Source organism: Marmota monax, unplaced genomic scaffold (assembly GCF_021218885.2).
Source record: "Marmota monax isolate L192 unplaced genomic scaffold, Marmota_monax_Labrador192_F-V1.1 WCK01_AAM20220418_F8-fsc00024, whole genome shotgun sequence".
Classification (NCBI taxonomy): domain Eukaryota; kingdom Metazoa; phylum Chordata; class Mammalia; order Rodentia; family Sciuridae; genus Marmota; species Marmota monax.
The window spans coordinates 1,265,570-1,287,146 of NW_026695224.1; the positions used below are offsets into that span (position 1 = coordinate 1,265,570).

General features: G+C 32.3%; 1 protein-coding gene across 2 annotated transcripts in view; it reads right to left on the reverse strand.

The window, feature by feature from the left end:
• Nucleotides 1-345: 345 nt before the first annotated feature.
• The window catches only part of CUNH16orf87 (chromosome unknown C16orf87 homolog), a 28,416-nt gene continuing 7,184 nt past the window's right edge, over nt 346-21,577 (reverse strand). Inside the window, exons 3-4 of one of the 2 annotated variants that reach the window (XM_046434779.2) lie at nt 7,119-7,301; nt 346-2,149 (exon numbers count right to left, since the gene is read on the reverse strand). In XM_046434779.2, the coding sequence (XP_046290735.1) occupies nt 2,031-2,149; nt 7,119-7,301 (302 nt within the window). In that variant the 3' untranslated portion in view covers nt 346-2,030. Of the gene's footprint in view, nt 2,150-2,201; nt 4,307-7,118; nt 7,302-21,577 lie in introns of those variants that run through there. The other variant, XM_046434780.2, reaches the window with a different exon arrangement.

Sequence of the window (21,577 nt, forward strand, 5' to 3'; positions counted from 1 at the left end):
ACCTAGTTTATATCTTTGCCAAAGAAATATTTAAATAAGCATTATTTTTAAATAACCTCATGAGCATGTGAAATAAAATAATTTGCTATACAGCAAGCTCAGGTCAGTATCTTCCCTTTTCCTTTCAATGAGTATTTTAACACAACTTTTCTCTAATAGTGTTCAGTTTTAAATGGATAGACTCTGACATGATAATTCTTTAAAGAGTTAACTCTCCATAAGTTGTTCTTGTTTTTCTGAGGACATATTTATGTTCATAAGGAATCTCATGTTAATCAGTTTTACATTTTCTTGCTCAAAATAAAAATAGCTTTCATATAGTATGTTTCAAAGATAAAAATCACATTACATTCTTGGGAAACCTTTATTTAAAATGCATACAAGATAAGTGCAGTAGTACCTGCAGGTATATATGTTTATTAAAAGAAAAAGAATTCTTAGGAAAATTCTACTGTTCATCTTGAGTACTTCATAAGCTCCCTCTGCTGGCTATCAATTTAAATAGAGAAAAAAAAATGTAGACCTTTTTCTTTTAAGGAAAGGAACCTTTGAGGGTGACAGGAGATACAAGATGAAGAATAAAATTGACAATGCTGTAGTTTAAAGGGAAAGGGAACTATGATTGACAATAATTATATATTTCAAAATGTATAGAAGAGAGGATTTTGAATGTTCACAGCACAAAGAAATGATAGGTTTGAGATGATGAATATGCCAATAACCCTGTGCCTCATAAATATGTAATTGTGTTAATTAAAAAATATGTATGTATGTGTGTGAGTATGCACATGCATGTATGTGTGGGGGGGATGTATATACACATATATACCCAAAAGGGGGAGTTCTCTTTAATAGGGACCAGGTCTAATTGGTAAGTAACTTCCATAGTTAGCTTGGGACTTCCAAACAGATTGGGTGAGGAGGAATTGAAAAGAAGGGGAGTTACTGCCAACTTTGAATACATTAGTCATTAAATTGCCAAATAGAAAACATTTAGTATAAAATAAGTCAATTATAAAAACTTAAGATTTGACACTAGAAAAATTAAGAATTGAAATAAATTTCACAAACTTCACTAGGACAAAAAGCTTATACCACACTATTTAATCTACTTAGTTTCAATATTAAGATTTATTTTTTCTTCCAGGAGATTAAGTAACAATTTAAATAATCATCAGGATGTGTACGAATGAACATCCACTCAGATAAAACATTACTGCTTAAAAGTGGCTATCTAAGAAATATTTTGCATGTAATAATAATAAATATATTTTATGTTTAGGTTAACAGGCACCATCTTGAGAGCAGAAAACTTTGTTTTTTTTAACCAATAAATAAATTACATTCAAGAAAAAGAGGTGTTAATATCTGAAGTATGATATATCCTTAAATGTTTTTCTTCATATAGCACCCAAATTTCCAAACTGTCTGGAAAGTATCTCCTAAAATATAACTCATACCTTAAGTCATAAAAATAATGGCCAAGAAAAAAAATCAATGTAAGACAAAATTTACAGTTTATATTCTTAATTCCCCATTCAATAAAATATCAATTGCCAATTTATTAAAAGTAAATGAACTATATATATGCAGTCCGTTAGAGCTGAAAATCTGAACTATATATATTTAAAAGTCAATCTTTCTGACAGTATTTAAAATATTGCATCTCTGGTGGCAAACCTGAAAACTATCAAACATTTTATTTCCCTAGTTTTCATACTTCAGCAGTTAGTCCTACCCCTTTTTATCCTCTTAATACCATCCAGCACTTTGTTTTGTAAATACACTTACTTATATGCCAACACAAAACACTGACAATTCTCCTTGATAAACAAGGAAATACCAAAATAGTCCAAGCCTACAGCTTTGTTTCCAAAGTGTGGCACAGGCTAAATGATAGAAAGAGAAAAAAAAAAAAAAAATCAATGGCCCTTATTGATGCAATCAGAATGCTCCTGAGAGTCCACAACTGTTTGACAATTTGCTGATGTAATCCTGAAGAAAGTTTCAACAGATTGTGCAGACAAGTATCAGAGAATAAGTCTTTGATTGATAATCTTTCTATTTATTTCTGCCAAGGCGACTGAAAACACGAAAGCCTTTTCATCAGAGAGGTTAGCATAGATGTCAATTTCCTTTTCCTGTTTCTCTGTTAAAAGAAAAAGGGAAAGCTTAATATAAATGCAGCAACTTTAAAAAAAATTATAAAGCTTTCAAGTATTTCTTTTAATGACAATAAATATTATACATAATTGTACAATATGTTTAGTGTTATGGTACTAATTTTTTTTTAAATTACACAAAGGTATTGAAATGGAGACTCTTTCTATACACACACAGTCCAATAGCTACATCATTTCTATAAGAATCTCATCTATTTCTTTTTCCTCACTACTATGAGTTCAATCAAAATTTCTAACCCTAGATGTTTATTTCTGAACATCAATGATAATATATTAATATTGTCACCTTATAGCCCTGCTATAGAAAACAAGAACAACATTTATTTCCACCCTTCCCCTCCTCATTACAGATGAAATCCAAGTTCACAGTAAGAAAATCTGAAAAACAAGGTGGGCATGGTGGATCATGCTTGTAATCCTAGTGACTCAGGATGCTGAGACAGGAAGATTGCCAAATTCAAGGCCAGCTTCACCTAATGAGAACCTATCTCAATACAAAATAAAAATGTAGCTCAAACGCAGAACATTACTAGGTTCAATCCCTAATACCACAAAAAAATAAAATTGAGAATTTGAAAAATAAAGATAAAACCACCTATTAAATTATGAGCCAGCCAAAACCACAATAAACATCTTGCTGGATGTTTTTTCCAAGTGCCCTTTTCAGCTTGTACTATGATTTTGTTATTTTGACATTTCAATCAAAATTAAACATGCAAATAATTTAGTCAAATTATTTTACAAAACTTGTTACCAAAAAAAAGAAGTCCATCCATCCCTCCATGCAAATTTCCCACTTTCCAGATGCAACTACTGATTTTTTTTTTCAGTTACTTCTCTTTGTTTTTACAAAAACATATCTATCTCTAATTTTTTTAGAAGATGCTAATTCAATTATTGGTTTAGACATTACATATTCAGTTTCCACCATGAAAAATTAGGATTTTTTTTGTTTTGCATCTCCTGTTCCCACCACAAACACTCTGGTTTTGTGCCCTCACCTTCTCATTATGAATTGCAATTTCAGTAACACCCATTTTTCAGTGACTATGTGAATGATTTCACTCTTCTTGCACATTGTTTTCCCTGAATTGAATCTTTTTTCAAAACTTTTTTATAGTTATTTTTTTAAATTATCACTAAAGTTACATAACAGTGAAATACACAAATACATTAAGAAGACAACTAATGAGTTCTGATAAATACATACTCATATAACCCACAAAATGATGATATACAAAATTTCTTTTACTCCAGAAAATCCCTCATGCTTTTATAGTTAGTCCCTTCCTAAGCCCACCAGTAACCACTGTACTGATTTCCATTTCCATAAAATTCTCTTACTAAACTTTATATAAATGGCGTCATATAATATGTTCTCTTGTGTCTAGCTTCTTTCATCAATGGTATTAATATAATAATAATTTGTTCCTTGCTAGGCAATATTTCACTGTATTCCAATATCATTTTGATTCTTTCCTTTTTCTGAAAACCTAAATGATTTTTCTCTTTCTAGAGATATATAATATGAAGAAACACTGAGGTATCATTTCTATTTTTAACCATCCTTTAGATTGGGAATTTCACAGGTTCTCTTAATATAGAAACTCAAGGTCCTTCAGGTTTGGGAACATTTCTTGAATTGTTTCATTGAAGACTTCCTTCTCCTCCATCTTTTGTATTTTTTAGGGTTTTTTTCCTTTTTGAAACTGATTATTTATAGATGTTAGACCTGAGAATTTACTATCTTTTCCATCTTATTTTTTTAACCTCTTTTCTTATTACTATCCTTTCTAGAACTTTTCTTCAATTTTATCTTTAAATTTTCTATTAAGGTTTTTCATTTCTGAGAATCATATATGCTTTGGGTGCTTCTGAATATTTTCAAGTTTATATTTTGAAGTTCCTCAGGTGCCTTTTTGACCTCTGTAATTGCCTTTCAAATATTATTTGGTCTAGTTACATGATTATATCTTCTTTTGCTAAAGATTATTAATGATAGTTTTGATTTTTTTTCTTTTCCAAGCAAAGACTTGTTTTCTCTAAGTTATTTCTTCATACCTTTTGATTTAGTCTCAGCCTTTCACATATTAGATACTTTCTTCCAGGTATCTGGGCTATTCCTGGTAAAGTGTTCACATTTAGAAGTATTAGCAAAAAAAGGTGATTAGAAGCATGTACACATATGTGGAACTTGACTGTGAAAGAATGAATGACAGTATTTTTATTTTAGGCTTTTTCTCCTGGGCTCTTGAGATTCCCTAGAGAAGATTATTTCTGATCTCTTATTTGGAACACAACTCAACATTTACCAAGAACTCAGTATCTATCAAGAACTCAATATTTACCAAGTCAAATTTTCACCTAATGTTCCTAAGATAAATATAGTAGCCCTCCCTCAACTATGTCTGGTGTTCCCTAGACTAGAGACTTTGTTTTAACTTCTACTTTTTAAAGATAAACTTGTAGGAGGCGGAGGGAATAAGGATACTTTCCTTTTCCATTTTTCCTTCTTCCTATCCTTTTTCAAAATCAAAAAGGATAATTTTTAAAGTTTTGGTTTTTTAGACACATTGTAAGATTTTTTTCCTTAAATCATATGTTTAAAATGAAAGTTAAAACTTGCTTCAAAAATTTTAAGTGTCCTTTAAGAGTAGTGACTCAATAAAAACAGAATTAAACTAAATAGCTACTCAGTCACAAGAAGCATTACCAAAGAATCTATTCCAAAATATACAGACATTTCAATAGTTTGTAATTTCTATCCATATATTTAGAGAATAATGGTCTACATTAACAACTGGAAAACAACAATCTGGGTGCCAAATCTCACCCATCTCCTGTTTTTGTAGCTAATTTCCAGCTATAATGACAAAGTAAAGTAGTTGTGGCAGAGACTGCATGGTACACAAAGCCTAAAATATTTACTATCTAATATGTAAATTTTTTTACAGAAAAAGTTTGGTGAATTCCAGTCTAAAAGTAAAAGATTCCAGATTGTGCTGTAGAAATTGCTTTGAGCATTTTCCTGCAATGTGAATTAAAAGTAAATAAATTTAAATAGCATATATTACTCTTGAAATAGCTTCCTTAAAAGTTTTCTATAATACACTAAAATACCACCTGAGAAATTTTACAGCCAAATAAATGCTTCTTTTTTCAAGTTATCATGAAATAAATATTCAAGTCTGTATATGTAAAGTCTTAGCAAAACAATTCAGACTTTATTTCCTCAACTAAAAGACTGTCATTGTGTTTTCTTATCTCTTCTTACCATCAGAAGAATTTCCTTCTCTATTCTTTCATTTACATTCCCTTTACATCAACTGAAAAAAATATGTTGTTCTCTGGACCAAGCAATATTTCCCTTTTTTCTTCTCTGTTGACTTTTCTTTACCCAGTTTCCTTTCTAAAATAACCTTTGACATAAATATCCTGATGATCTATTAAATAAGCACATTCAAATTAAGCAAATAACTCAAAACGCTCTAGAAAAACATAATTGAAAAAGGAAAGAGAAAAAAAAACAGTAAAATTATCCAAGGAATTAAAGATCCCAAGTACAGTCTTCATGGATAGTCAATTTATGATATAAACATCATTCCTTTAGTCACACTATCTTAAGACACCTTTGATAAAAATTAGGACAGCTATACCAATGAAGTTATTTTCTCCAACAGTACTAACTTCATTCAAATAAAAACATACAAAACATAGAGAAATGGTAAACAGAATATCCTCAGTGTTTCAAATAACAACAGTATATATTTATGCAGGAAGCACTTGAGTATCTAACACAGAACAACTAAAAAAAGCAAAGCATAATTCACAAATATATTAAGAAACTATAAATGCATTTCACTACAGATGAAATCATTTTGACAGAGGTTTTTAAAGAATTATAAAGAGTATCCCTTTTTCATTAATTACTGGCTTTGAAAATCTCAATTTAAAAAAGACATTCATGGGCATATAGGTATTCATTTTACTAGTTTCCCTATTGTTGAATATGTTGAAATTTTCCATGATAAAAAGTTTTTTAAATGACATATACATCAAAGAAAAAAAAGCTGAAGTTTTAATTCAAGTTATTTGTAGACTACTTATAAGGAAAAAGGAGAAGACCTATAAGGAGGAACAGAAATACATTTTGGATCAAGAAGAATTCACCTAATTTTAACAAAACCTGCCTCAATGCAGGGAGCACATAAATCTCCCAATAAACATTTTAAAAATTCATACCAAAAACACTTCAAACATTAAATGTTTAAAACTCATGGCATAATAGTTTAAAATAAGTCTTAAAAGAACTTTGACTTGAGTTTTTTTTCTTTTAAAAAAAAGTACAATAACCCACTTGAAGCAAAGTGTGAAAGATGATATATCAAGAACTATGTAATGTTTTGAACAACCAACAATTAAAAAAAAAAAGTACAATGATTTTAATATGCTTCTCAAGGATGTTATATACAAATTATTATCTCTGGCTGGGCACAGTGGAATGTCTGTATTTCCAGCAACTTGGGAAGGCTGAGGCAAGAGGATCACAAGTTAGAGGCCAGCATGGGCTACTTAGACCCTTTCTCAAAATAAAAATTTTAAAAAGGGCTAGACATATATGTAGCTCAGTGGTAGAGAGTTCCTGGGTTCAATCCCCAGTACCAGGAAACAAAAACAAAAAACTTATCTGTGTATTTTACTAATACCAGTTTATAGCAAAGTGGATTTTACCTAATCTAAATCTTTCCAATAAGAATTTGTGTGAGTTTTTTAACTAAGCATCTAACATAGAGGAAATATTTCAAACGAAAATATACATGTGATTTTAAGTCCAGAAGCTCATGCCAGACTCCACTTTCTTCACTACTATCTAATTAAGATCTCTGACCAATTTTAATACCGGGGGGAAAAAAAGCTGCTTGAATTTATTCATACCTCTTTCTTCCTCATGTTTTTTGGCAGATGCACTTTTAGGTCTTCCTCTTCCTCGTCTGATATGATCTGAATGGCTGTTACTTCGAGACCTCTTTCTGTTTTCTAAATCTTTATTTACTGTAGAATTTATCTTCTCTCTCCTAACTCTCTCTGTTCGCCTCCTCTTGGCCTCATGCTTGTTTTCTGTATGGGTGAATAAAAGTGATATATTTTAGGGCTTAGCAAGACCTGTTTGTCCTAGACTTGTTTATTCTCTCTTTTTCTTTCTAAATAGCACTAGAATATGCTTCCTGGCATATTTTATAAAACTACAGCAATATATGTTCCCTTAACCCACGAAGGAAAAAGAGAAGCTCAACAGAATTCAGATCCACATTACACATGAGAGGTAGAAAAATTTTGAAAGAGAAAACAAAAGTTTCATTTGACAGCTTTAATTTCAGCCCCTAAAAGTTTGAACAATTCCACAGCAACCTTTCTGCGTTTCTGTTTCCAAGCTAAAAATTATAAAAGAAAAGGAATAAAAAGAACTCCATTCCTACCTGAATTATATACTGAAATATGTCAAATATGCAGAAGCAAAACTAACCTTATGTATAACATGCTAAGGTTACAATAAAAATCAAATAGAGGGGCTGGGGTTGTGGCTTAGTGGTAGAGCGCTTGCCTAGCATGTGCTAGGCCTTGGGTTCAATCCTTACCATATAAAAATAAATAAATAAAATAAAGGTATTGTGTCCAGCTACAAGTAAAAAATAGAATATTTTAAAAAATCAAATAGAGAGCGCCCACAGAAAATCTTTTAAAAACATTATAAAACTGAGTAGTTTTCACGTAAGCCACATAAGAGGCAATTACTGATATAAGAGAATGTTGCTCCATAAATGGAATGGCAATAGAGGAACTTTACTAATTTGGTGATTTAATTAACTCAAAAAACCACCCACCCTACTCCAAATAAATCAAAATGCTGGATAAAAAAAATAATTTAAAGAACAAACAAAAATTCTTTTAATACATACCTGAATTCAAAAGCAAGAAAGAGAATTCCACAAATGCCTAAGATCACAATGGTAAGAGGGCAAAATGAATGGAAAAATTCATATCCCCAGAACTAAAGAAAAACAATTTAAAAGACTATACAGTAAATTTAAAAGGCCATTGTTAAAAATAATAATTATTATCTCTTAGTACTATACTTTTAGAGAATTAGTAAATTCTAGGTCAGAGATTCAACATATACTGGATGATAAAATAACATTTAATTATTCTAGATGGGAAAAAGTTATTAATCAGGGCTGTTAAGACTCAGGGTCCAATTTGAAAAGGTTCCCATTGAGTATAAGACAATATGAACATCAATAAAATAAAAACAACAACAGACTAAAACATACCAAATATACTTAAAGCCCTGAGTACACAACATTAAAAGTAAAAACTACATGGCCACTGTAGGAAGTTACTGTAAGAATCAATTCATTATTTTGAAAACTTAAAAGGAAAGAATAAGGAATGACAGAATTAGAGTCTCACCATTTTTCAATCTGATCTAAGCACTAAACATTAATAACTGCTAACATCACTCAAAGAGAAATAAGCAGACTTTAAATGCCTACTAACAGAAATACACATTACTACCTACTAATTATGTTAAAAAAAAATTCAGTCTCATCACCATTAGATCCAACTTACAACATAAAAAAAAAAAAACTAAAAGAACCTATACCATGGCTAGGTACATTCAAAGGGACAGGTAAAGCAGCTTTTCAACATACAATTTATAAGGGGAAAAGAAAGAAAACAGTAGATAAAAAGAGAACTAAAAACACATCACCCATACGAAGACATGAATCGTGACTCTACTTTGTGTACAACCAGAGACATAAAAAATTGTGCTCTATATGTGTAGTAGGAGTTGAAATGCATTCTGCTGTCATATATAACAAATTAGAATAAAATTTTTAAAAATACACCACCCATATGTAATTTATGGAACTTACTTGGAATCTTTTTTTTCAAAACTTTAAAATCATTTAAGAGTAAAGTAAAAATCTGAACACAATTTGGACACCTGATATTAACAAATGATTGTTAATTTTTTATTGTTATAATGGTATTATGTTAGTTTTTAAAGGTCTATCTTTTAGAATCCTGAAATTATACGATATTTGCTTCAAAACAATAATCAAGGGAAGAGGTTGTAGGTATGGATAAGTCAGGGTTGATTACAGTCTACTTTTTTGTATGTTTAGAATTTCTCAAAAGAAAAAAAAGGTTAAAAGAAAGTGATAAGTAATACTTTACACAGTACGCCTCTCAAGGTTTAACAGTGAATTCAGGTTTGTTTCTTCAGCTACCCACCCATCTCTGCAAATTTCTTCACAACCACACTCTCAAAGAGGTGCCTGTACTTTCTCACCTCCAATTTACTCTTCAATACATGCTAGTAAACAGTTCTCAATTCAGTGAAATTGAACATCAAGCACAAAAAACAAAACAAAAAAAAAAAAAAAACACACCTCTATTTTCAAATCAACTTCAATTTGAGAAACTTCACTTTTTATCATCTTAAACCATCTTTCAAAAAATTCAATAAAGATGACCACTCCACTCCTTGAAATTATTTCTTCACTGGCTTTTCAGGCTCTTTAGATTTCCCAGCCATTCCTCTTTATTACTTTTGCTGTGTTCCCTTCCCTAGGTGCTTTCTCAATCTCTAATGTTAAAGCCCCAAGGACCTGTTCTAAGCTCTTTTTCCTTTATCATTTTAACTTTTACAGACCCACAGTATCAAACACTACTGTTATGGTAGCTTCAAAGTTTATATCTTCTGCTCTAATCTCTTCCCTAAACTGCCAGACAACTTCACTTATATTAAGTATTTTAAATGTATTAAAAATAATTTGCTTCCTCTTTCCAATTTGCTTATTCTCCAACCTTCATCATATTAGTAAAAAAACACCAACCAGTTGCACAAGCCAACTGATTCGTCTCGCTTCTTATACCACCATAAAGGTCCATTCATACTCTTACCAAAATATATCCATAATCTTCATTTCTCCATGTGCAACATCCTAATCAAACCCTTTCTCTACATAGCAGCCAATATTATCTTTTTAAAAAAATTGTACATCTTTCCTTCATGAAGGCCTTTCATTAACTTTGAAAATGATGAAAAGGCTTTCATTAGTTTTCCACTGTTTAGAATTAAGATTCCTAACCACAAGTTCCCATAAGATCCAACATTCATCTTTCTCTCCAATTCTATTGCATATTATACCACATCATTAACTACAATCTAGACATACCTTTTTTTTTAATAAAACAAGCTCCTCCCTCTGCCTGAGTCTAAGTATCTGTAATCCTCCTGCCTAGAGCTCTCCTCAAAGAGGTCTTCATGAGACTGGCTTTCTCCCTTCAGATATCCATCTATATGTTCCTAAATGTTTTGGGGGGTTATTTGTTTTGTTTTCTGTGATGCTAGGGATTGAACACAGGGCCTTGAGCACATAAGTAAGCACTCTACCACTGAGCAACACCTCCAGCCCAGCCATAATTTATTTGTCACTCCCTCTGAATCTCCCAACCAACTTACTTCCTATCATCTCCTACTGCAATCTATAATATATTTACTAATATGTTTAATGTCTCCCCCATCAAACTATACTTTATGAAAGTGGGATTCCGTTGTCTTTTCACAGAATGTAGAACATAAACTCCACATATTAAGTATTACCAAATAAATAAAATCAGACTCAGTATACACATTTTCCTCACCACCACCTCAAAATTCTACTGAAATGAAGGTAAATGTGAGAAAAGGGAAAATAAATTTGTGCTGGAAACAAAGAAAAGGTGCTACTAGTGATCCAAAAATTACATAATTTCAGCAAAGTAGAAAGCCAATGGTTCTGATTAAGAAATCAGGATAGAGGGCTGGAGCTGGAACTCAGTGGTAAGAACACTTGCCTAGTACTTGTGAGGCACTGGATTCAATCCTTAGCACCGCATATAAATAAACAAAATAAAGGCATTCTGTCCATTTCCAACTACCAAAGCAAAAAAAAGAAAAAGAAATGAAACTAGAATAGAAGGATAACCCAAAATAGGAATAAATTATAGCTCCTATAGAAGGGAGAGAGTTGTTCTTACTAAGAGAGTCCTAAAGATATTTCCAGAACACAATAAAAAGTACAGAAATGGGAAGCAGGCCACTGCATGATCATCAGAAAAACTATAGAACTACTGCACAATAACTGAATCTATATACAGAGAACAACTAACATACAGAAATAAAATGCAAAAAACAGAGCAATGTGCAAGAGAACTTTAAGCCTTAAAAGAAAAAAGGCAACTCCTCACAAGAATGAAATACTCTATGAGATTTCACATCCTGTTCCAGAATGAAGCTTTGCTTTATTTTAGTAATAATAAGGATATTACTAAGCAGTATCCTGCATGCTTATCTAATGCACATCCAAAACTGCTGCTAAACTCCTCCCAATTATACACTAATAAAAACTGTTATTAAAACAGGAAATCAAGGATTACCAACAATTTGAGGAAAATAAAAAGTATGAGAGAAGGATCAAGGAAACAAGAATAAAATTTTAAAACATTCTATTATTGTGTATCTTCGGAAAGCTATGAAAGGAGATTATATTGTTAAGAATAAGATTCTTGTGCATAAACAGAAAAATCTATTCCAAAATTCATATGAAATCAACCTTAAAAATGTACAAGTAAAGAGATTTCACACTCCCTTCTTTTCAAAACTTACTACAAAACTAGAGTAATCAAAATAGTGTAGTATTAACATAAAGACAAACATACAGATCAAAGGAAAACAAAGAGTTCACAAACACATATATGGTCAAATGACTTTTAATAAAACTTCAAGAATCCTTCACTGAGGAAAGGACAGTATTTTTAATAAGTTATGATAGGAAAACTGGATATCCACATGCAAAAGAATGAAACTGGATCCTTACAACATATACCAAACTCAAAATGAGTCAAAGACCTAAACATAAACTATTAAACATAAAACTCATAAACATAAAACTCTTAGAAAAAATATAATGGAACTGTTTCATGACATTTAATTTTGGCAATAACTTCTTTAATATGATACAAAAAACACAGCAACTAAAAAAAAACAGACAAACGGGACTTCATCAAAATTAAAAGGTTTCTGGAGCTGGGGCTGTGGCTCAGTGGTTTAGTGCTTCTGTAGTATGTGTGAGAAAATGGGTTCAATTCTCAGCACCACATATAAATAAATGAACAAAATAAAGGGCCACCAATGTCTAAAAAAATGTTTTTAAAAAAATTAAAAGGTTTTGGGTTGATGATGTGACCCAGCGGCAAAGTACTTGCCTAGAGCATGCACAAGTTGCCGATGCTCAATTCCCAGCAAACGAACAAACAAACAAATTAGCATGGTAATCCCAGCAAGTCAGGAGACTGAGGCAAGAAGATGACCTGTCTCAAAATAAAAAGGACTGGAGATGTGGCTAAGCACCCCTAGGTTCAATCCCTAGCACCCTACCCCACCCCGCAAAAAAAAAACTAAACTAAAAACTATTGTGCATCAACAGACACTATTAACAGTGAAAAGTCAACACGTGGAACAGGAAAAAAAATTTCAAATCACTATTAACAGATAAGGGATTAATATCAAGAATATATATATGTACATATAAGTAGAATTCCTACAACTCAATAATAAATAAACAACTTAAGAATGGGCATGAGGGGGCTGGCATTGTGGCTCAGTGGCAGAACACGTCTCACACATGTAAGGCACTGGGTTCAATCCTCAGCACCACATAAAAATAAATAAAAAAATAAAGATTTAAAAAAAATGGGCAGAGGACTTGAATAAACATTTCTCCAAAGAATATCTACAAATGGCCAACAAGCAAATGAAAAGATATTCAACATCACTTATCAAAATAAAAATAGTTTCCCCAGCTCAGTGTACCCAAATACACACAGGTTCAAAATGCTTAAGGAGAAGGGTTATTTCTGTTCATCGTCCCCAGCCTCAACATAATCATACTCAAGGATTGCAAAAGTATTCAGATTTTATAAATCCAAATGTCTTAAAAACTTTATAAAAGAAGCATAATTCTCACAAAGTCAGATGGACTAAAGCATTCCAGAAAGCTTTAGGGGTAAGGATCTGGATAATTTATTTGAATTTGAAAAACAGACATTAACCTGTCAAATACCAGCAAGAGCTTCAGAACAAAAACTAATAATATAGTGAAGACAATTAAAGATATTAATCAGAAATGGCAAGCTAAATTTATAATGAACAGATTAGAGAAAAATAAAGAACTATACAAAGTTCAGGACATCAAAGAAGTCAAGGCAAAATATCCACCTTATCCAGGCCTCTCTTGCAGGCAAGGAAAAACAGCTGAAACAAACAAACAAACAAAAAAAAAATGGTATAGCAGTTACAAAAGGATGTGCACATGCAGGACGTTTTTTAAAAATCTCATGTATGTAGCCATTTCTACAGTAGGCGCATTTAAAAATCTCCTTTGGAGACTTAGAACTTCTAAATTATTGATTTTTACATAAGGCCTCTCAAATGAAAAGTGATTAAAAACCCTTCTTTCCTACACTTTCTGCAAAGCATCAGATTATGGATATCAGATACATCTCAGTCTTAAATATTCACTGGTAGATATGCTTATATAAATAATGAAAATTCTGTTTGTAAATGCATAAGTGAATTGTGGACAAAATGATCATGCCAATTGGATAATTGGAAGTAGTAAGAATTTATGTAATAACTAGTTATAAAAATTCATAGCCAGTGATCCATAAAATACAATTTTCTTTCCAGTAAAATGTTCCCTTCATTAATGTTATAGAAGGGGAGATACAACAAGGAACTAACAATTCATAAGAACCTCAGTATTTTCTATTTTGGTTTATTAGCTTCTTAAAAGAGCCTGATAATATACAAGAAAGAGAAATGAAGGAAAGATCCAAAAAAATCTAAAACATGAAACAGAATTGCTAAGTATCTACTATACATTATCCTACAGGTAAGATGGCCAGGAAATTTAGTTTTGACCAATAACGTGTAAGTGGCACTGGGTTAGGTTTCCAGATTTTTTTCCCCCAAAGATATAAGGATAATTAGTCTCTCTGCCCTTCTCTCTTCTTCTTGCTTAGAATGTTTATGGGATTCCTGGAGGTATAATAGTTAACTTATAACAAAGAATATGAAAGCCACATCTTCTCAGGACAGAAGAAAAGAACCTAGATATTTATCCTGTACAGCTTGGCTTCATCATTCACTGAACAGTGAACAGGAAAAATAAACTATTTGTCCAACACAGTATCAATTTCTGTGGTCTGTAATACTGACACATCACCCAAAATATCAGTATATATATTGCAACAAGAAAAGAGAACAAGGAAAAAGAAATAATAGATTAAAAACTGCCTTGATAGGAAGATTTTAGCCTTCAGATGAAAATAACCACTTTCTTCTTCTTCTTCTTTTTTTTTTTTTGTGTGTGTGTGTGTGTTTGTATGTATGTGGGGATGGGGGTTGGTTATGTGTTGCTGGGAATGGAACCAGAGGCCTTGCACATGCTAAGCAAGCAGGCATTCTACCACTGATCTACAGGCCCAGCCCCAGAGAGTACTCACTGAGTACCAAGGAAGAACATCAAAGTGAATGCAAAATATTCACAATGAAAGATAGAATATACCATCACATTCCTTTTCTGAAAGGTTTTTCCCATATATACAATAATTACTGAGAAATGTATTCCAGAAATAAAAATATGTGAAGTAAGAAAAACATGTGTATATGAGAAAAAGCAGAATTATCTTGGGAGCATAGTAGAAAGAAATCTAATCACACAGCTGTGAAGCAAACTTAAAAACAATCAGTCTTAATTACAAGTCAGAGGAGTCTACGAAAATGTCTTCAAGATGAATATAGACATCTCTATATATCATTAAAAGCCTAAAACTATAGGTTCAGAGGTGAAGGTATTTGGTTTTGGTTTTTTTTTAATCCACAGGTAAAAAGATAAGTGTATAAAAGCTATGTTCCATATTTTAATGTATAGCAATTTAAATACATAAGGAGAACAACATTTTCTGAAATAACAATACCACATCTCCTTTTCAGAGTTAAGGACTACTTACTTCTAAATTATTAATATTCAATCACTTTGAGTTTACAAAAGGGACTGATGATTTCTTCATTTTTAACTAAAGTGAATTTGCCATTTTCAGACATTTTATCAGCGTTGCCTGTTAATTTATCTTTAAGAATAATTTGAAAAATTTGGGTTTAATTACTTTCCTTTATTTTCTTCTCCCAATTAAAAATGGGGAGGTATTTTGACTAAGTTTACAGTAAAACATATACTCACTGAGAAATATAGAGTTAAAATACTAATAAGCAATTTCTTTTTGTACCAGGTGAACCCTTTTTCCTCACCTATAGAGGAAGTCTTTTGTGGATTAGTACCTCATTTAGAATTTCATTTTACTTTTGCTTTCATAAGGCTTATAATTAAATTTTAGAAAGGAAAACATATAGCCACAGGAATTAAATGCAGAATGGCACCTCTGATGTTACTAACCACTTGAAATCTCCTCTGGTAAACCAAACTGAAATGATCTAGAACAAAATGAGTTAATTAATGGTCCCTTGACCAAATGTTTGATTAGAAACTACCACAAAGCTCAAAACTCACAGTATAAACACTCCCAACACAATGTTTCTTTAATCCCTCTTTTAACCCATTTTGTTCTATAAACAGATGTGGAATACAAAGACTTAAATTGGGCAAGAAACATAACACTTATGGTAACTGAAATAATATCTGAATATTCACTGAGTTGAAAAATTGGGACTTGATGGGTCAAAGAAATTTCTTCAAATTGCCAATTTCAAGTTAAATTTCAAGGCTACTTTTTAAATTCTCAACCATTCAATTTAAAAATTAAATCCTAATTTCAAAAACTTACCTCAATTTCATACAAAAATAAATAAATAAATGAACTGACATACATTTAACTCACTTGGAAAGGCATCAAAGAATAATTAATTGTCTGAGGTTCTAGGAACTTTTACAAAACACTGTGCACTTTTTTTTTTTTTTCTGATTGTGGGGATTGAAATCAGGAGCACTTTACCACTGAGTGGCATCCCCAGCTCTTTTGTTTTTTATTTTGAAACAGGGTCTCACTAAGTTGCTTAAATCCTCACTAAATTGCTGAGGCTGGCCTCAAACTTGTAATCCTCCTGCCTCATCCTCTAGAGTCACTGGGATTACAGGCATGCTCCACCTGAATGCTCAGCTGAAAACACTGTAGTTATTCTGTAATACCGACATATCACCCAATATACTTCTTAACACAGTTTTATTTGTAACACTCATTTCTCCCTTTCACCAAAATTAATTTTAAACCTTTAAAAAATCTTAATTTCTACAATAGATTATTTATACATTATTTTCAATTAGATTAACTTCTATAGTAAATTATTCTACTTTCTCTTTATTTCTATGTATTATGAAGGTATATTTCAAAAACAGGAGTTCTGAACAATTCATACCTAAATAAATCTATTCGACCTATCAGATTCTTTTCCTCCTACACAACATAAAAATTGTATATGAAGGGCTGGGGATGTGGCTCAAGCGGTAGCATGCTCGCCTGGCAGGCACGGGGCACTGGGTTCGATCCTCAGCACCACATAAAAATAAAGATGTTGTATCCACCGAAAACTAAAAAATAAATATTAAAAAAATTGTATATGATAATAGTTACATGGTCCTCTAAAATTTAAAGTATCTTTTACAGTTTTAATTTCATTTTTAGAATGAGTAATTATAATTTGAGCATTAGTAATGATTCACTTTTACTGATTAATATCCCATACAGAAATCCATTTGGTGGGGCTGGAGGTATAGCTCACTGGTAGAACACTTGCACAGCATGTTTGAGTCCCTGGGTTTTATAGCCAGTACGGAGAAGAAAATTTTTAGTGGGGTTTTAAAAATCAAATGAGCTCATGCTACAAGCATTCTTTTGTACTTTTTTCTTAAATTAACAAATTAACACTGTTTTAGAGGTTTTTCCATGTCAGTACATAAAAATCTGTATTATTTTTTTCTATACTGTTCCCTAAAAAACATATCCTTGAGTATATAAATAATTATGCTGTTATAGGTCTATTCATAAAAAACCCTCAGATTCTAAGTTATGTGTCTTTAAAACTACTATTTTAAGACTGCCCTCCAAACTGGGAATGATAGTGCATGCATGTTACCATAGTAACTAAGGAGCTGAAGCAGGAAGATTCCAACTTCAAGGCCAGCCTCAGCAACTTAGAGACCCTAAGCAATTCAGTGAGACCCTGTCTCAAAATAAAAAACAAGAGAGTCTGGGGATGTAGCATACTGCTGGGTTCAATCCCCAGTACCTCCCGACACCACTCCCCAAATTGCTCTCTAAAGAAGTTTTGCCAAGTTATGCTCCTATTAATAATGAAAGTACCTAGGTTTGCCATGTTCATAAAGACAAAGTTCTTTACATTTTTGTCAGACTGTGGTCAAAAAACAGGTATTTCATTTCAACCACACTATTATTAATGAAGTAGATTATCTTTCAGATATTAGCAATTTTCATTTCTAATATCTTTCAGATATTAGCAATTGATTTTCCTTGTAGTGGTCTAGATCCAATTTACAACATTCATTAAGCACTTGATAAACTGTAGTGACTTTAAAATTACACTATTCTCACTCAAGATTCCTTCATGATGGAAAAAAGAATTCTCAAAAATTAAGTGTAGAAGGAACATACATCAACACAATAAAGGCTACCTATGACAAACTTATGGCCAACATCATAAAGAATGGTAAAAAACTAAAACTGTTTCCTCTAAGGTCTGGAACAAAACAATATCCAGAAACACTCTTCTTAGCAAGAGCAATTAGGCATGAAAAAGAAGTAAAGAGCATCCATATCAGAAAGGAAGAAGTCAAATTATCCCTGTTAGCAGGTAGTAACATTTAATATGGAGAAACACCTAGACTCCACTATAAAACTGATAACAAATTCAGTAAAATTGCAGGATACAAAATCAACAAACAAAAAACAATAGCATTTTATATACTTATAGCATACTTGATGAAAAGGAAATTAAGAAAACAACCCCATTCACACTAGCTACCAAAAATGCAAAACAAAACAACAACAAAACATCCTAGGAATTAAATTTAGCCAAGAAAGAAAAAGAGCTCTACAGGGAAAATTACAAAACACTGATGAAAGAAAATGAAAATATGAAATGAAGAATGAAAAGATATCCCCTTGTGTTCACAGATTAGAAGAATTAATATTTTGGGGGGGGGGGATGTAGTTGGATACAATGCCTTTATTTACTTGTTTTAAAATATCCATATCAAAAGTGATCTACGGATTCAATGCAACCCCCATTGCATTGCAGGGTTGTGGCTCAGTGCACTTGCCTAGCACACGTGAGGCACTGGGTTCGATCCCCAGCACCACGTAAAAAAAACTAAATAAACAAAATAAAGGTATTGTGTCCATCTAAAACTAAAAATATTTTTTTAAAAAATGCTAGTGACGGGTCTGGGGTTGTAGCTCATTGGCTGAGTGCTTGCCTAAAATGTGTGAGACACTGGGTTCCATCCTCAGCACCACATACAAAAATAAATAAGAATAAAGATATTGTGTCCATCTACAACTAAAAAAATAAAATATTTTTTAAAAATGCCAATGACATTCTTCACCAAAATAGAGGGGAAAATATCATAAAATTCATATGGAAACACAAAAAACCCTGAATAGCCAAAGCAATTCTGAGCAAAAGGAACAAAGCTGGGTGGAGGCATTACCATAGCTGACTTCAAAACATACTACAAAGCTACAGTAACCAAACAGTGTGGTACCAGTATAAAACTAACACAGAGATCAATGAAACAACAGAAAACCCAGAAATTAATCCATATACACAGAGTCACCTGATTTTTCAACAAAGGTTGCCAAGTGCATTGTAGGAAGGTTAATTCTCTTTATAAATTGTACTGGGAAAACTGTATATGTATGTGCAGGAGAATGAAACTGGATCCCTAACCCTCTCCATATATAAAAATCAACTCAAAATGGATCAAAGACCTAAGACCTGAAACTAAAAAACTACTAGAAAAGAAAGGAAACACTTTAAGACATTGGTACAGACAATGATTTTTTTGGGGGGAGGGGAGTAGATAAGATCCCAGAAACACAGGTAATAAAAATCAAAATGGACAAGTGGAATTATATCAAACTAAGATGCTTCTGTACAAGGAAAAAAAAAAAACAATCAACAGAATGAAAAGACAACCTGAAGAATGTAATAAAATACTTTGAAGTTATTTAACCAACAGGGATTGATATCCAAAATATTTAAGAAACGCAATTCAACAGCTAGAAAACAATCTGATTTTTAAAATGGGTGAAGAGCCAGGTGTGGTGGCACATGCCTGTAATCCCGGCAGCTCAGGAGGCTGAGGCAGGAAGATCACAAGTTCAAGACCAACTCAACCATTCAGCGAGATGGTAAGAAACTTAATGAGACCCTGTCTCAAAATAAAAAACAGGGGCTGGGGATGTGACTCAGAGGTGAAGTCCCCTGGGTTCAATTCCTGGTACCAAAAAAAAAAAAAAGGAGGGGGCAAAAAAAATCTAAATAGGCATTCCTCAAAAGAAGATATACAAGTGGCCAATAAGTACATGAAATGCTTAATATCAAAATCATCAAGTAAATGCAAATTAAAAATACAATGAGATATCATTTTACCCATGCTAGAAAGGCTATTACCAAAACAACAAAAAAATTAAGAAATGTTAGTATGGATGTAGAGGAAGAAAACTGTTAAACCCTGTTGGTGGAAATGTAAATTAGTATAGCCACTATGGAAAACACTATGGAGGTCTTCAAGAACTAAAACTAGAACTATCATACATGATCCAGCAACCCTACTACTGGGTATATATCCATAGAAAATAAAATCAAATGTATCAAAGAGACACCTGCACTCCCATATTTATTGCAGCACAATTCACAATAGTGAAATCCGTATCTTGAAAATCAACCTAAGTGTCCATCAGTGTACAAAAGGGTAGAGCAAATGTGGTATACATACAATGGAATATTATTCAGCCATAAAAAGAAAGTCATGGCCAGGTGAGGTGGCACACACCTGTAATTCCCGCAGCTTGGAAGTCCAAGGGAGAAAGATTGCAAGTTCAAAGCAAGCCTCAGCAAATGTGAGGCACTAAGCCACTCAGTAAGACCCTGTCTCTAAATAAAATACAAAACAGGGCCAGGGATGTGGCTCAGTGGTTGAGTGCCACTGAGTTCAATCCCTAGTATTCCTCCACAAAAAAGAAAGTCGTTTGTGTCAATATATATACAATTAGAGGGCATCATGTTAAGTGAAATAAACTGGACACACAAAAGACAGTATTGCATATTTTCATCACTCATGTGAAAGCTAAAAAAGTTAATATCTCAAAAGAGGATAGAACACCGGTCGCTAGAGATTAGGAAGGGTAAAGCAGTTGGAGGATAGACAGAAGGTTGGATAAAGGGTACCAAGTACAGTGTTACGCAGGAGGAATTAATTCTAGTATTCTATAGCATAGTAGGGAAACTATACTCTACAAAAATTTATGATATATTTCAAAATAATTAGAAGGGTCCAAAGATTCCCAAAACAGAGAAATGATAATGCTAGAAGAGACAGAAATGTTAATAACTCAAATCGAGTCATTATACATTATACATATTACTGTTAAATTTTTTTTGAAATTATACTTTTTAGGGCTGGGGACTTAGCCCAGTGGTAAAGTGCATGCTTAGCATGCTTAAGGACCTGGGTTCAATTCCCAGTATTACAAATTAATTTTAAAAAATACTTTTAAATTTCTCCTATATACTACAAATTATCCAATCTTTTTTTTTTTTTTTTTTTTTAGTTTTTAGTTTTAGGTGGACACAATATCTTTATTTTTATGTGGTGCTGAGGATCGAACTCAGTGCTTCATGTGTGCTAGGCGAGCACTCTACCACTTGAGCCACAATCCCAGCTGCCCAAAGTAAATCTTACTTTTAAGAAATTTAATTATAAATTAAAATCCAGGGAGAGCTTCTCCCAACCTTTTAAAAACAAAATTCAAATTTGTTACTCTGGTTTACAAAACTCTACATAATATGGCCTGCCTATCCCTCTGGACTCTCAGTCTTCTTATCTTACTGTCTAGGATGTAACCACACTGGGCATTTTTGTTTCTAAAATTTAAAAACTTTATCCAGCCTTGTAATTTTGCATTTGCTATTTCCATCTGTCAGGAATGTTCCTCTCCCTGACCTCATCATGGCCCACCCCATCTTC